The 13,346-nt window shown below is 51.4% G+C and overlaps 4 protein-coding genes across 4 annotated transcripts; 1 reads left to right on the top strand and 3 right to left on the bottom strand.

Annotated features, from left to right (window-relative positions):
* Positions 1-1,654: 1,654 nt before the first annotated feature.
* Positions 1,655-4,054, bottom strand: PV05_06765 (uncharacterized protein). Its single transcript, XM_013459535.1, has 4 exons — positions 3,733-4,054; positions 3,536-3,679; positions 3,424-3,485; positions 1,655-3,376 (listed from the first exon to the last, which is right to left on the bottom strand). Exons 1-4 carry the CDS (start codon positions 3,958-3,960, stop codon positions 2,599-2,601), a joined length of 1,212 nt encoding a protein of 403 aa, XP_013314989.1. The 5' UTR covers positions 3,961-4,054; the 3' UTR covers positions 1,655-2,598.
* Positions 4,055-4,593: 539 nt separating this feature from the next.
* PV05_06766 (uncharacterized protein) lies at positions 4,594-7,023 on the bottom strand. The gene has a single exon (XM_013459536.1). It carries the CDS (start codon positions 6,850-6,852, stop codon positions 5,419-5,421), a length of 1,434 nt encoding a protein of 477 aa, XP_013314990.1. The 5' UTR covers positions 6,853-7,023; the 3' UTR covers positions 4,594-5,418.
* A 1,042-nt stretch (positions 7,024-8,065) lies between these two features.
* Positions 8,066-10,663, bottom strand: PV05_06767 (uncharacterized protein). The gene has a single exon (XM_013459537.1). It carries the CDS (start codon positions 10,297-10,299, stop codon positions 8,758-8,760), a length of 1,542 nt encoding a protein of 513 aa, XP_013314991.1. The 5' UTR covers positions 10,300-10,663; the 3' UTR covers positions 8,066-8,757.
* Positions 10,664-11,041: 378 nt separating this feature from the next.
* Positions 11,042-13,307, top strand: PV05_06768 (uncharacterized protein). Its single transcript, XM_013459538.1, has one exon. The coding sequence runs from the start codon at positions 11,241-11,243 to the stop codon at positions 12,744-12,746; it is 1,506 nt and encodes a 501-aa protein (XP_013314992.1). The 5' UTR covers positions 11,042-11,240; the 3' UTR covers positions 12,747-13,307.
* Positions 13,308-13,346: the final 39 nt, after the last annotated feature.

Below are 13,346 nucleotides of genomic sequence, written 5' to 3' on the forward strand. Positions count from 1 at the left end.
GAATAAGTCACGAAGTTGAAGGCAGAGGCTGTTTGACCGCGCATTGGTTCATCAAAACCCATGCCCCGAACTCCTAACGGTCTCGTCAACAATAATGTGCGAAAGGGTTTGTCCTCCTGTAAGCGAAGCGGTTTGGATGCAGATGCGGCGCCGACTCTCATTGGGAATAGCGACATCGAGACCTACGAGGGTCCTTGGAAATTGTCGGTGCGGTCTCGATCTATGGGCAAAGTCGGAGGTAGCTCGTAGCCCAGCTCCCGAGGTACTATTTATGACGTTGCCGAGAAATTCTGTAAATTTGTTGGTCAGTCACGTCAGTGCTTTCAGGGCCTTCAGGTCTACCACAGTATGCTTTCAGTGGCTTTCCCACGACTTCCAAAGACTCCTGTGCACCTCGCATTCCACGTGGTGGAGCACAGACATATCACAGGAAAACTCAACGCACAGATGCTGCAAAGAGGAGCAGCAGGAGGAGAAGAAGACCCAGGGAGGAGAGGAGACCCACTCGTCGAGCTATTTGATGATGCGAGCGTTTTCGGCGGTTGTTTTAAGCTTGCAGCTTTCGATTTTTCGGCGGCATCAGTGGCATGGGTAAAATTCGTGGGAATCCTAGGAGCTCGTTCTGTATGTGACTGAGCAGCCCACGCATTTCCGCAAAATGCCAGGGGCAAGCGCGTTAGCCGGAAGGGGCGACATCTGCAAGCGATGTCTCATACCCATGCCAATCACACCGGAATGCAACCAATAGTGGCGGCTAATGCATCCGAAGTCGTTATAGTATAAAAGCGTATGAGGTCCAAGGTTGAGGCTGGCCCATATGTTCAGTCAGCCACGGGCACGACATAAAGATCGTCCTCGCGCCGAGTCGGATTGTCCTCAATCTTCTGGATCATTGGCTGTGCTCTCAACGACGACCTTTGCCGATTTCCAATCCGTGTCAGCGTTGCATCACACCAGAGCCCATCGCTGCTCGTACACGCACAGGTTGTTGCTCTTGTCTATCGTCTTGCGTGCCTCCGGCTGCGGTCGATGTCGCTCATGCTTGATGTCTACAATAGTTGGTGCTCGTCTGGACGAGGTAGCCACGACAAAAGCGTTTCGGGCCCAGTGTTCCAACGAGTGGTGATCAGGACCGCCCGTGTCTCCACAAAAGAAGGACAACCTAAGCTGGGGATCGCTCCTAGAAAAGTCTGATAATATTGCGATGTCGCTCACACCCCAATCTTGCATGCTGTTGTTGATAGTTCAAAGCGAAATGTGAATTGCCGACTTTGCACCCGTCGAGCTGCCGCCTTGAGCCGCCTGCAAACGGCAAGCTGCATTCAACAAAAGTCCCGATTCAACGTATGGTACGCAATATCAGTCGTCATTGCAAACGAGCTACCTCAAACCATGACACTGTCGCCAGCCAGTCTCATCTTTTCTTCGTCTTAGCACACTTTAGGGACGAGGGTGAAACCCCTGTAGACTCTTGCTGCAGACCCACTACTCTTCCATACAAATAGATAAGTACATTCAATCACTGATTGCGCAGATAGGGAAGAAGCTTAGCGATCCCGTGCGAGTGATTATGTCTGGATTCCTGCATCCCACTAAAAGCCGCTGGATACGGAATATGGTGGCAGTAACTAGTTGCACCAAAGCCCTCTCGTGAGCGAACTCCTCCCTGTCGCTGGCCAAGCGACAAGACAAGAATCTTGTAAATTGAGCACATTACATGATAAGATTAGATGGCTATCTGGGTTGCTGAGTAGCCCCTGAATATGTAAGAACATACTACGTAGTAGTCAGCTGATGGAGATGGTCATACCCTGTTGTGCTCGTTGGAGCTTTGCGCTGAGTGGGGTTCTGCCCCTGGCACCGTTCACACGCCCGTTGGATCTACCAGCGAATCCCAGTGGCAGGTGTACATGCACAAACAATGGCAAGACATGTATTGGACTGATCAACATCGCAGGAGGTGAATTGGCTTTTGAGGTGCCCAGGATTGAATGTGATAGTATGGTCCGCTCCCCATATGGTCAAAGATTCTTTCGCTGGGCGCCTGCCCCACGCCAGAAGTACCCGGAGCGCAACCTGTGCTTTCGGTCGGCCAAAATGTACACGCAAGGTGCAGATTTGCAGATGCAAGCATGAAATGAGATTGCATTGTTGACCTCCGGATGTGGCTTGAACTGAAAGACCGAATCCTCCATGTTGCAAAAACACCCGATACGCCTCGTGATGCGCCGTCATACTACCCAGTCTGAGGGAAATAATTTGGACAATCGCACAAGGTCGTTTTGACCCTGGTGCTTATACAGGTCAGTCCTGCATAAGAGTGATGCCAACACACACCTCATGGGACTCGGGTCAAAAAGTCCGTCGAGGTCATGTGTCCCAACGCGAAACGACCGAAAGATGATTCTGCTTGCGAACGCCGTGAAAGGACTTCTAAGCTGGAGCATTTTGGACTGTGCAACTGTAGGCGCAATATCATGTGTCGGTCGTAGTATTCCAGGGCGTTGAGCTTGTTCCATTGCCCGAGGCGACATGCTCTCGCTGTCGAATATGCAACCACCCTGCCGAAGCTGCAGCAACTTCTGCCTCGTTCGGCCTCTACTGGGATTTGTCGTTCTTCTTGGGCGGCTCCACGTAGTCAGGGTATCCTTTGACGTTGGTGATTTGTTCCATGGTAAGTTCATCGCCGGAAGGATTGGGGAAGAAGCTCTTGAATGTCGTCTCGCCCTTTAGGAGTCTTTGGATGTTCTGGCGGACAGAAAACATGACGTTTTCAGACTGAGACTCTTTCTGAACTTTGTCGGCATCGTAGTCACCTATGTCGCTGCCTCTGTTTTTGCTACCCGCGGGGGTGGCCTTGCCAATGGTTCGAGGGAACGGCGCGATGCAGGTAAAGTCGTGAAACTCCGACCGTCCGCACATATTGCCCATGCCGCCATCTATGGACCAGTTGTATGGTATCATGCTTGAATACCACAGAATCCTCTGTGCGGCGCGAAGGGTCACAGCATAGCCGGATGTGCACCACCCATAAATCTGTTTGTAGATCACTCGGGGCTGAGGGTCGGGTTCCGTGCCGTTCTCCCACCGCAGCATACTTGGTCCCTCGAAATACCACCGCGACCCTCGCGGTGCGACGGTGGGATCGTGGGGGATAACCCAGTACCGGCCATCTTTAGTATCAGGCTTACTGTAGCAATGCCCGTACCATAGAATGTCCCACCCGTCACCGTAGGGGGAAAAAGGGGTGCGATCGCCTTGGTCGAGCAAATAGCGAGAGCCCCGTGCAAATTCGGTCATCTGGGCTTTGAGACTCACGTCCCAGTCGGCGTCGTCCTCCAATATCAACGCGCTTTGAATGTTTTCATCAATCATCCTGGACAACAGTCAGTGTCTTCTAACGATCAGGTGGGCTTCACAAACTTGTTGAAAATATCAAGATGCGCTCTCCAGCACCCTATAGTGCCATTATCTTGCTTCATGGTCTGTCCAGGTCAGTCGGATAAGTAGAGCGTAAAGGTCCTGCAAAACTGACATAAGGGAGTGCTTTGGGAGAAACTTTCGAGCCCACGACGCCATCGACCATCTCTAACGTGAAATTCGTGAGTTGCGCCTGAAGTAGCATGGTATCGCGCTTGTCGGTGCGCTCTGGCAGGTTGATAGCGTAGACCTTTTGGAACTATTGCAGTGTAAATTTCTGGCAATGCACCAAGCCATGTTTCCAGGACTTACCCCAAGAGTGTCGTTGAATATGTCGCCCAAGTTGTCGCTTTTGCCCATAGGAATAAATCCTGGCCTCCGAGAAAGAGATGTGATATTCCTGGTAATGGGCTCATGGTAGAAGTAAGTGAAAAAGACGCCGGACAAGGTGATGAGAAAACAAGCAAAGAAAAGGTTCTTTTTGGCGACCGTCGCTGCCATCCACGGCCCGCGAGCAGGTAGTCGATATGATGAGCCCATCCTGTGTACTGTACTGCTCAGAACCAACAGCAGCGTGACTACAAGAGTCTGAAAGGGATAATGGCGTTACAGTACGAAGTGATCTTGAAGTGTGAGGAGGTTTGAATTGCAGCAGTCGTCGTCTGAGATCTGACCCTCGTGTGAATGGATTGGTCCAGACACGAGCCCAGCACCCGAGGTCTTCCCCACTTCCTTAGGTGGCCCCTAGTCTAAAGAGAAAGATTGTTGTGCAGCTCAGGTGCATGTCCCAACCCACTTTTTTACCACAAGCTGCATCTCGCTTGAATCATCCCTGTCCCGCCGGCGCGGGCGTGGAAAAGTGCGATAGTGCCGGGGTTCACCGGCCCTTGGTAAGCGAATTTTACCGGGTCACCCAGTAAACTCGCGGTATCAGGCTGTATGGTCGCAGATCCGGGCTACAGTGCATAGTAGATCCTGGTCCCTGTCTAGAGTTGGAATTAGTCAGGGGCACGGGTTCCGCAGAGTACTACGAGTACGAGTAGCCGTTCTCGCTTGCAACGTTTTTGATAAGACTTCTCGCGACTTTAAGACGTACTGTCCATGTTACGATCTTACAGATGCTCCTCTAACGGGTTACCGACGATGAGTCCAGGGCGGTACATACTACGTAGTATGCATTGTTATTCTATAAATCTCCCCAATAAATCATCCATGACCTGAGAAGGCAATTCCCCGTTGGGCGTAATTATCAGCCCCCGAACGCCGCTGTGGTTCGCTTCCAATGCCCTGAGGCGCTGCTGATGTGAGCCAAAAACCTCCGAGTTAATCCTGGGCCAGGAGGAGCGCCAAGCTGACCGGTTGAGCATATCTGATTCACTCTGGCTGCAGCTGTCAGGAGATTGACCAGGACTACGTCTTGGTTGAGTTCAATGTCCTGAACGATCATAAATGTCGTCTATGTGAATTATCCGCTTCACCACTGGGTAGTCCTCAAAATCCATTCGATGCAGGAATGGCATTTGACAAACCACTTCCAAGCACATGCCTGATCCAATGACATTTACTCTGTAAACGACTCGTTTTGTAAGAAGCTGTGATAGGGCAGCAGCCCTGGGATCCTGCCCGTAGCACTTAAAAGCGTAGAAGCTTGTGCACGAGCCCCAGGGTGACCACCTTGGAAGATGCTCGGTTGTCCCAACTTCATGGAAAAACTTTGCCGCCGTGCACGGTTCTGAGATTGAACCGGCCGTGATCGTTTTCTTCTGGAAGCACGACTCCGGTAACATCGACGGGTTCAGAAGTGCGATCTCGGCGCGTGATGTAGGAACACAACAGGCAACTTCATCCGTGACAGGCAAAGTGATGATGAAGATGCGATCCCAGGCAATCCGATTTGCGCTAGCCCCTCGGATCACTCGAGGATTGTGGTGGTCGTCGATGCCAGAGCCCGAGGTAAAAAGTTGCGATGGAGGACAAGGCAATATTTCGCGATGGTCTTCAAATTTCAGTCTGTGCCGGGCCTTTGACGTCTGTACAGGAGCCCATATCGCGTAACAGATCGCCTGCCAGCACGTCCATCACGGCTGGTCTTGAGTCTTCAATTCCAAAAGCCAGAAATAGTACATCATCAATGTAACCATGATATCTCTGTCCGTGAGCCTTCCAGCTCATGCTAGTGATGTAGAACATTTCCGAGTGGCCAGGCGGTAGCTGCCGGCCCTCCCACTTGATGGCACCCGTCATTTCGGTCAGGACATCGCGGCCGTGAATCCATAAGGGCTTTTTAGCAATGGCGTGCATAGCGAAGGGTGCTTGTTGCTGGAAAAGCACGACGTAAGGCTCATAGACGCTGTGCCAATCGTAGAAGGACTTGAAGTGAAAGATGTGCATGATGAATGTGTTTTCTGCATTGGGCTTGCAGGCGGGATCGGCGCGCTTGCAAAGAGTGATGGAGAGCGAGTTCGTGGCTTGATGGTTGGATTCTTGGTCGGATGATAGTACAGGCATGTACCTCGCCATACAGGCATCGTCGGTCGTCGCCGCCCTCGGTGCAAGATCCGGCCCAACGCTGCCGTCGAACTCGAGTTGGGCAAAGACACGCTTGGGCGAGATATCGTGGTGCACATACATCTTGTTGTCAAAGTCCCAGAAGACGAAAAAATTCTTCTCCAGGTCCTTTACTGGCGGTGGCCGCTGCAGTTCTTTCGGTCCCGTAAACAGTGTCGATATTGCCGACTCAACGACGTAGTCCACAAGCAGAGTCCGCAGATCCTGCATATACACCCCAAGGCACGTCTGCTGGGAGTGCGCGCCGTACAAGATATAGGGTGCATCCGGGCCATGCACTACTCGGGCATCACGGGAGCCAGTAGCGAAATTGAAATAGGCCAGGTCGCCCTTGCAATGAGGTTCGTGAACTGTCAATGGCACGGCCACTGGCCTGTCCGCGCAAGTGAGTACTCCGTTCAGAAAGCCCGCATTGCAGGTCAACTCGGTCAGTGGGCCATTGTCGTGCTTGCGACTTTCCTCCTGATAGGCAATGATGATCCAGAGGTCGTGCTTCCTGGGATGAGGGATGATGCTCGGGTTATAAGCTGCAATGCCGCCGAAGTGAATCTTGATGTACTCTCCATTCGCTGATGTAAGCGAATAGAGCTCATTGTATACCGAGCTGTAGACGATAGGTTTGCCGTCATCGTCCACTTCGACCACCGGACCAGGTGGTATAGGCAGGTGGATGACGTCCTTGCTGGCAGCCAACGCCGCTTGCCCGTCGTTGTTGTCCCCAACAAGAGGCTCTTCTTGCCTCAGCCAGTGTTGGAGCTGCCGTCCGGCATGATTCTGTGAAGACACACGGCGGCTGATGAACCATGCAAGATAGAGGAGCGGGCAGATGAACAAAACCAATTTCGAAGACGTCCGAATCAACATGGTGATGGTCGGGGGCTCCCTCAAAGTCACCAAACAATGAGCGTTTGTACAGATCTGCTCGCTACAGCAACAAATTCAGCATCAGCCCTTTCTGAGAAAATGTTGTATGGCTACCAGAGGCACAAACGACAAGAAGACTTGGCTGCCAGACGTTCGGTCGACCCAACTCCGATGGGATCAGCAGAAAATGCCTAGCCAGAAAACTAGTCGCCTTTGCAATAAGTACAAGAGATAAGACGCAGTCTAGCCAGGGTCTAGCTTGCCTTGGGAGGCGGTTGGTAAACCCCTGGAGGTATTTTGATACTATGTATTGGAGGTAATATTCGGTATGCTACAAAAGGTCCAGGAGTTGCTACCCGAAGCTATTCGAAAGCCATCCTCCGCTATACGATATGCATCCGTGGAGATCGGAAAGTCAACGCGCCAGAACGGTGAGCGAAAAGCTGTAAATTGCAGGTGAAGATGAGCAGTGGTACTGCAGGTGGATCCAAATTCTCTTCACCTGGGACGGAAGTCGAATCTTAGCTTGCATCGCAAGGGATTGCCGTGGTGCGAAGCTGAATGCAGATTTACACAGAGTTGTCAGGGATCTTCTAACAAGCACGCCTTCGGCTTCTTTTGGGTCATGGTCCTGGAATAGGTTTAGTATGTATGTGGTATGCAGGACAGTTCTCCACCGCGTCACATCTTGAATCTCCGGGTGGGTCCCAAGTACCTCCACTGAATAGCCGATATCCAAACCATATGGAGGTGTGTGGACTACCAACATACTACTATGGCCGTAAGTTTTTCTAGTCCAGCGCTTCGTGTCCAATTTTATTGCTTATCAAAGTTATCACGCCAGATACCAACTCCATCACACGAGAGTTGCGGTTCTAGATGTCTCGGACCTTCTGTCGCACTAGCACCTCCCAATACTGTACCCCCAACACCCCGGCAGGGACAATCTGCATGTTGCTGATCAGTCTGCAGCGCTGCGGCTTAGCTGAGCTGAGACTGGCCTCGATTACAATCAACTCCCTGAACTGACTTCGTACTCGCAGATTGCCGGTTTTATAGGCCCACAAGCCAACTTACCATCGTGACGGAGCTGAAATTTCTGTATTCCCACCAAATCCATCAGCAAGCCTCAAAGACCTCGAAAGGGATTTCATTGCAGATAGCTGATATGACGGGATGATGAGTTCTGAACCAAGGGGACGGATCAATTGGTCTGTGCCCGAAAGGCACCTACATGTGCCCGGGCCACATTATAACATTTCCACGTGCTTATCGTACAATAGTACTATCTATCGATTACAATGTCACTGTCAACGTCAATGTCCATGCAGAGGATCACATCGATGACACACTGCAGACGCCGATCTGAATCCTGTCACATCGGCGAGTAAGCACAGACGCTCTTGCATTTGACAAGTCCAAAATGACGAGACCACTTCTGAACATCAACCACAACTTCAACCATCAGTGGCAGCGTTGCTATTCATTGTAGTCTTTGAACTCTTGAGGAAGTTTGCAAATGACCTGTTCCGTACCCGTCGTCCCATGGGTCTACTTAGTACCTACGGCTCCATCAAGCTGGCGGCTGGAGTATGCTGGGCAGAAATGACGGGCGCCGTGCATAGCTGCGAATGCTGTGGCCTTCAGGTAATGCCCGTCTTTCTGTGCAGGTGCGATATACGTTGCGTGAACATTGATCGAGTGAACGGTGCCGTAAGCATTCACTCTGTTCTCCCGTCATTTCCATAGGTTGGTTCATGTGACTCCCTCATGTCAAAGACCGCTCAAGCCATTTCTTGTCGATGTTTTCCCCCGAGACCTTGAGCACATTCGCTCCACAGCAGGACACGATGTGTTGGCGTGGAATATATCCTGTATTGTAATTTGATTGTGGATTCCTCATGACTATGATTTCTTGTCGTCCTTGCCTTTAGCATTTGGATCCTTGTCTTTCACATCTTCATTCTTTTTCAAGTCTTTGCTCGGCGAGTCTTTGTCTTTTGATTCCTTGCTCTTGGCGTCCTTGTCACTAACATCTTTACCAGGAGTATCTTTGCCAGAAGCAATTTCTGCATTTGTGTCTTCGACTTGCGAGTCCTCGTCGTCGACATCTTCGGCAGATGAGGTTGGCTCGTCGACTGGTGCTGCTCCTGGAGGAGGCAGCTTGCCAAGGGGAACCTCTTCCTCGTCAACTAGAGGCTCTTCGATGCCAGCCAGCTCTGCAACAGGCACAGGAGGCATACCAGGCGCAGGGACCTCAGCCAAAGGAGCTGGAGGCATGCCGACAGCAGGGCCCATGCCGCCCACCGGACCTTGCGCATCCATCATGAGTGGCCGTTTCTTATCTTCAATCTCTTTCATATGGACCAATTTGAGTTGTTCTTCTTCGGGCAGCGAGTTGAAGAAAGCTGTGTTGGAATCCCACAACTTTACACATTCCGCGTCCCAGTTGCACCTTTCGACCTCGCCGTAGACAGGATGCTTGAAGCGTGGGTGGTTCGTAGGCCAGGATGATGCGTGGAAGTGGTGCTTGATAAGTGCGCTCTTCCCATCATGATTTCCGGAAGCCGAGTGGCCGGTGCCAGCAGCAAAGGACTCGGAAGGTAGCACCAGAACGCCGGCGACGACCTTAGAGTCCAGCATTCCAGAAAACTCCTCCCAACCAACGGTTTTACCGGTTTGCGCGGACATCTCTGCAAGAACAGCAGAGGTGAAAGCTGAAGGCCCAGTACCAATAAGAACTTCGTCAAAGTCAAGCTCGATTTGTGAAATGGGTCTGTCCTGCTTCTTCGCGACGCCGTTCAGCCATGCCATGATGTTTTCGATCAGCCTCATCATAACTGGGAGACGAGCTTTTCCCATGAAGGTCCATTGACAGAACGATTGCGACTTTTGTCCCAGGACCGGATGATCTTTGAAATCTGGCATGTCCGTTTCGATGCCGATCACCATATCTATGTCCTTCTCGTCATATCGATTAGGAATAAAGTGTTCGATTGGCTTCAAACATTCCACATCGATGTCGGCGTACAGGCCGCCCTCTATATACATGACGAGGTATCGGAGAAGGTCTGCCTTGATAATTTTGGCGTTCAAGGTCTCAAAGACATGGACAATATCAGGTCGGTTGATGCCAGCAGGGCCGTAATGGTGCTTGACGTAGCTGAGGGCATTGTCATCGGTCAGCAGCTCGTAACGATACTTCGGATTCTTGGTCGTCCATGTCCTGACCCTGACCGCATCCTTAGCATCAAGGCCGGCTGCGTCGATTTTCCAGGTTTGCCAGACCTTCTGCGGAAAGGTTCCTCCAATTGCACGATATGAACTGCTGCCAATCAAGCCGTGGAAGAGAAGAAATAAAGTACCGGCAATGAGCACTGGAAGGAACATTCGAAATTGTTTGTTGAACATCCCTCTCACGGGTCGCTCGTAGCCTTCCGCCCCCATGGCTTTTTCTTGATAGACAAGTATTGGCAGAAGAGTAGGACTGTCTGGGGAAGATCGAATCGTCTCTGGCAAGGTAGCCGTGTAGTGTGAAGATGATGAAAACGTCCACGCGACAGAATGAAAGTCGTCGACTCAATGGCTCACAGCGCTGTCAATGTAGATCTCAGGGACGAAAAGATTACCCCTCGGAAGAGCGCAGTGCTCAATTTGCCAGTGTTGACAGGACGGGGCCGGATCACGTTTTGGTGTAAGCCCGTGGGATGTCAATAGTAAGCGGTCCAGAAGTCTATCGAGTCATAGCATCCCTGTTACGGATATTGGAAAGCTAATCCTCGATCCTTCTGATATCTCGACAATTTCTTTCAGGAAGTCCCTAAGTTCGGATAGGTAAGGGGAAGTTGCACCGGCGTAACGCCCAACGCTCGGCTTCCCACAGAGGTATAACTCGACGTTTTCAAAATTCACACCAGTTCTGCATCAGCCTGCCTCGGCAAGCCACACGATCCTTGCTGAAGAATAATTGTCCCTGAGGGGCTCCGGACCTGCATTAGCGTATGAACCGGGGGGTGAGTGGACCCGGCCCTGACTTTCACGTGGATGAGCGGCTCCACCGGTCACAGAAACAAGCTACGTAGTACTGTACAGTGCTTGTATCCTAGCATATTGTGACTAGAGGATCTGCACAAGCTGATAACGCATCCTGGTTCACCAAACAAACTCTTTGCACTGTCCCACGCTGTGACAGCCCCTAAACTACCCGAGGTGTTTTCAGAAGCCTAAGCAATCTTGGTCGTCCCACGTAACTGCCCTCCTGCCAGACACTTCTGTTCAGGTCCCAAACACCAGCATTCCCAAGCTGACGGGCACCTTATCTCTTCACTGAGTCAAGACAACCTTCTCTCCATCTCATACTCCAGGCCCCGAGAAAACCCACAAAAAAAATGCTCGGGATGTATCCTGCTGCTGGGAATGCGATGCTGGAAAAGGGCCTTCTTGAAGAGGACAAATTCAAACCCAACACTGGCATACTCGGGCGAGCAACGAGCCTTCTACGACCTTCCTTGGGATGGGTAGGACGTCAACGAAGCAACTCTGGCAAGAAGCTCCATAAGACTGCCTATCTAGATGGTTTGAGAGGATTTGCGGCCTTCATGGTCTACTGCCTCCACCACCAAGTTTGGGGTCACGCTGGCATCAAAGGAGAATTCATTCTCGAGAATGCCTGGGGCTGGGACAATCAATACTATTTCATCTGCTTGCCGGGCATCCGCCTCTTCTTTTCAGGAGGGCACTTTGCTGTGGCCATATTCTTCGTCATTTCAGGCTATGTCTTATCAGCGAAACCTCTGAGCTTGATCAGTGCCGGCGACACGACGCAACTTGCCAACAACCTCGGTTCAGCCTTGTTCAGGCGATGGATGCGGCTCTTCATCCCCGTCTTTGCCACCACCTTCGTCTGGATGTCCACATGGCATATCTTTGGCATATATTCCAGCAACCCCATAGCTCAGAAACCGGAGAAAAACTGGAGGGATGAGGTCTGGATGTGGTATTGCGCTGTGAAGAACTTCAGCTTTGTCTTCCAGGGTGAACCATGGCTTGTTTACAACGACCATACATGGTCGATCCCCATGGAATTTCGGGGCTCGATCGTCGTGTACACCTCACTGCTCGCTTTTGCTCGTTGCAGCAGAAACTGCCGACTCTGGTGCGAAGCAGGCTTGATCCTCTACTTCATCTACATTGTCGACGGCTGGTTTTGCGGGCTCTTTGTCATGGGGATGTTACTCTGCGACCTGGACTTGCTGGCACAAAAGAATCAACTGCCGGGAGTCATATCCAGCTTGAAACCTGCAAAGACCTACATTTTCTATACCTTATTTGCAATCAGCCTCTATCTCGGCGGCATTCCTTCGATCACCAACGACCTGCCACATCTTCGGAACTCGCCGGGCTGGTACTACTTGTCTTTTCTGAAGCCTCAAGCATTCTGGGACTTCAGGTGGTTCTATCGATTCTGGGCTGCCACGTTCCTGGTGGCTTCACTCCCACATATACATTGGCTACGGGGCATCTTCGAAACGAGGATATGTCAATACCTCGGCAAAGTCTCATTCGGCTTCTATCTAGTCCACGGTCCTGTCCTATGGTCCCTGGGAGACAGGGTCTATGCCATGGTGGGAAGGGTTCGAGATGAGCATTCTACTGTTTGCCCTCAATGGGTCAACCGCTTTGCATTTCCGAGCTGGGGGCCGTTTGGCCTTGAGATGAACTACCTTCTTGCCCATTTGATCTTACTGCCGGTGACTCTCTGGCTTGCGGAGCTCGTCACCGTTCTCTTTGATGAACCCAGTGTGAAGTTTGCACAATGGGCATACAAGAGGACTCTGGAACCCGGGGAGCCATGCGATTCCAAATCGCGATCAGACGTCTGGGGAAAGGCTTGATTTTTGCGCTTCATTCAAACAAAGTGAGAGAAAAGATACCCCAAGGGTTCCAGCTACTTGGGTCCGTGGGCATCATCGTCAACGTCAAACGTCACATGAAGCTCTGACAGTCAGACAAAGTCGAGCTCGGGCCCAAGTACCCTTCAAAAAATGCTATGACCACCCGAGATCTGCGACGTCATGGGAACTTTTTTATATCGACATGTAGGAAACGTGAAAACCTTTGCAACCGCAATCAAACTGTTTATAGGGTTAGGGACTTCGCCTGTCGATCCGAGCGGCACGTTGCAAGCCGCTTCAGCGAGGTTGGTCGGAGGGAGATTTCTCGCCCGCAGATCGATCATCTCGAGGAACTCTGTGCTCCTCCAGAGGTCGCTTGCGCTGAGTGGCTAAATCCTTGGTAGCATTCAAACCTCGTTGGCGTCGTAGCGGTACGCCCGGCTCTGTCAAGCATCTTGGGTTCCTGCCACAGCACGAACGCCTCAACTGCAAGCTTTCAGCAACAATAATTCCACCTTCCCAGAATAGCCCCCACTGTAATAATGAGTCTGGCAGCACCGGAGTATTGTGACAAGCTAAGCACCAGTACTGTATCTTCCA

This window comes from Exophiala xenobiotica (assembly GCF_000835505.1).
Source record: "Exophiala xenobiotica strain CBS 118157 unplaced genomic scaffold supercont1.4, whole genome shotgun sequence".
Taxonomy (NCBI): Eukaryota; Fungi; Ascomycota; class Eurotiomycetes; order Chaetothyriales; family Herpotrichiellaceae; genus Exophiala; species Exophiala xenobiotica.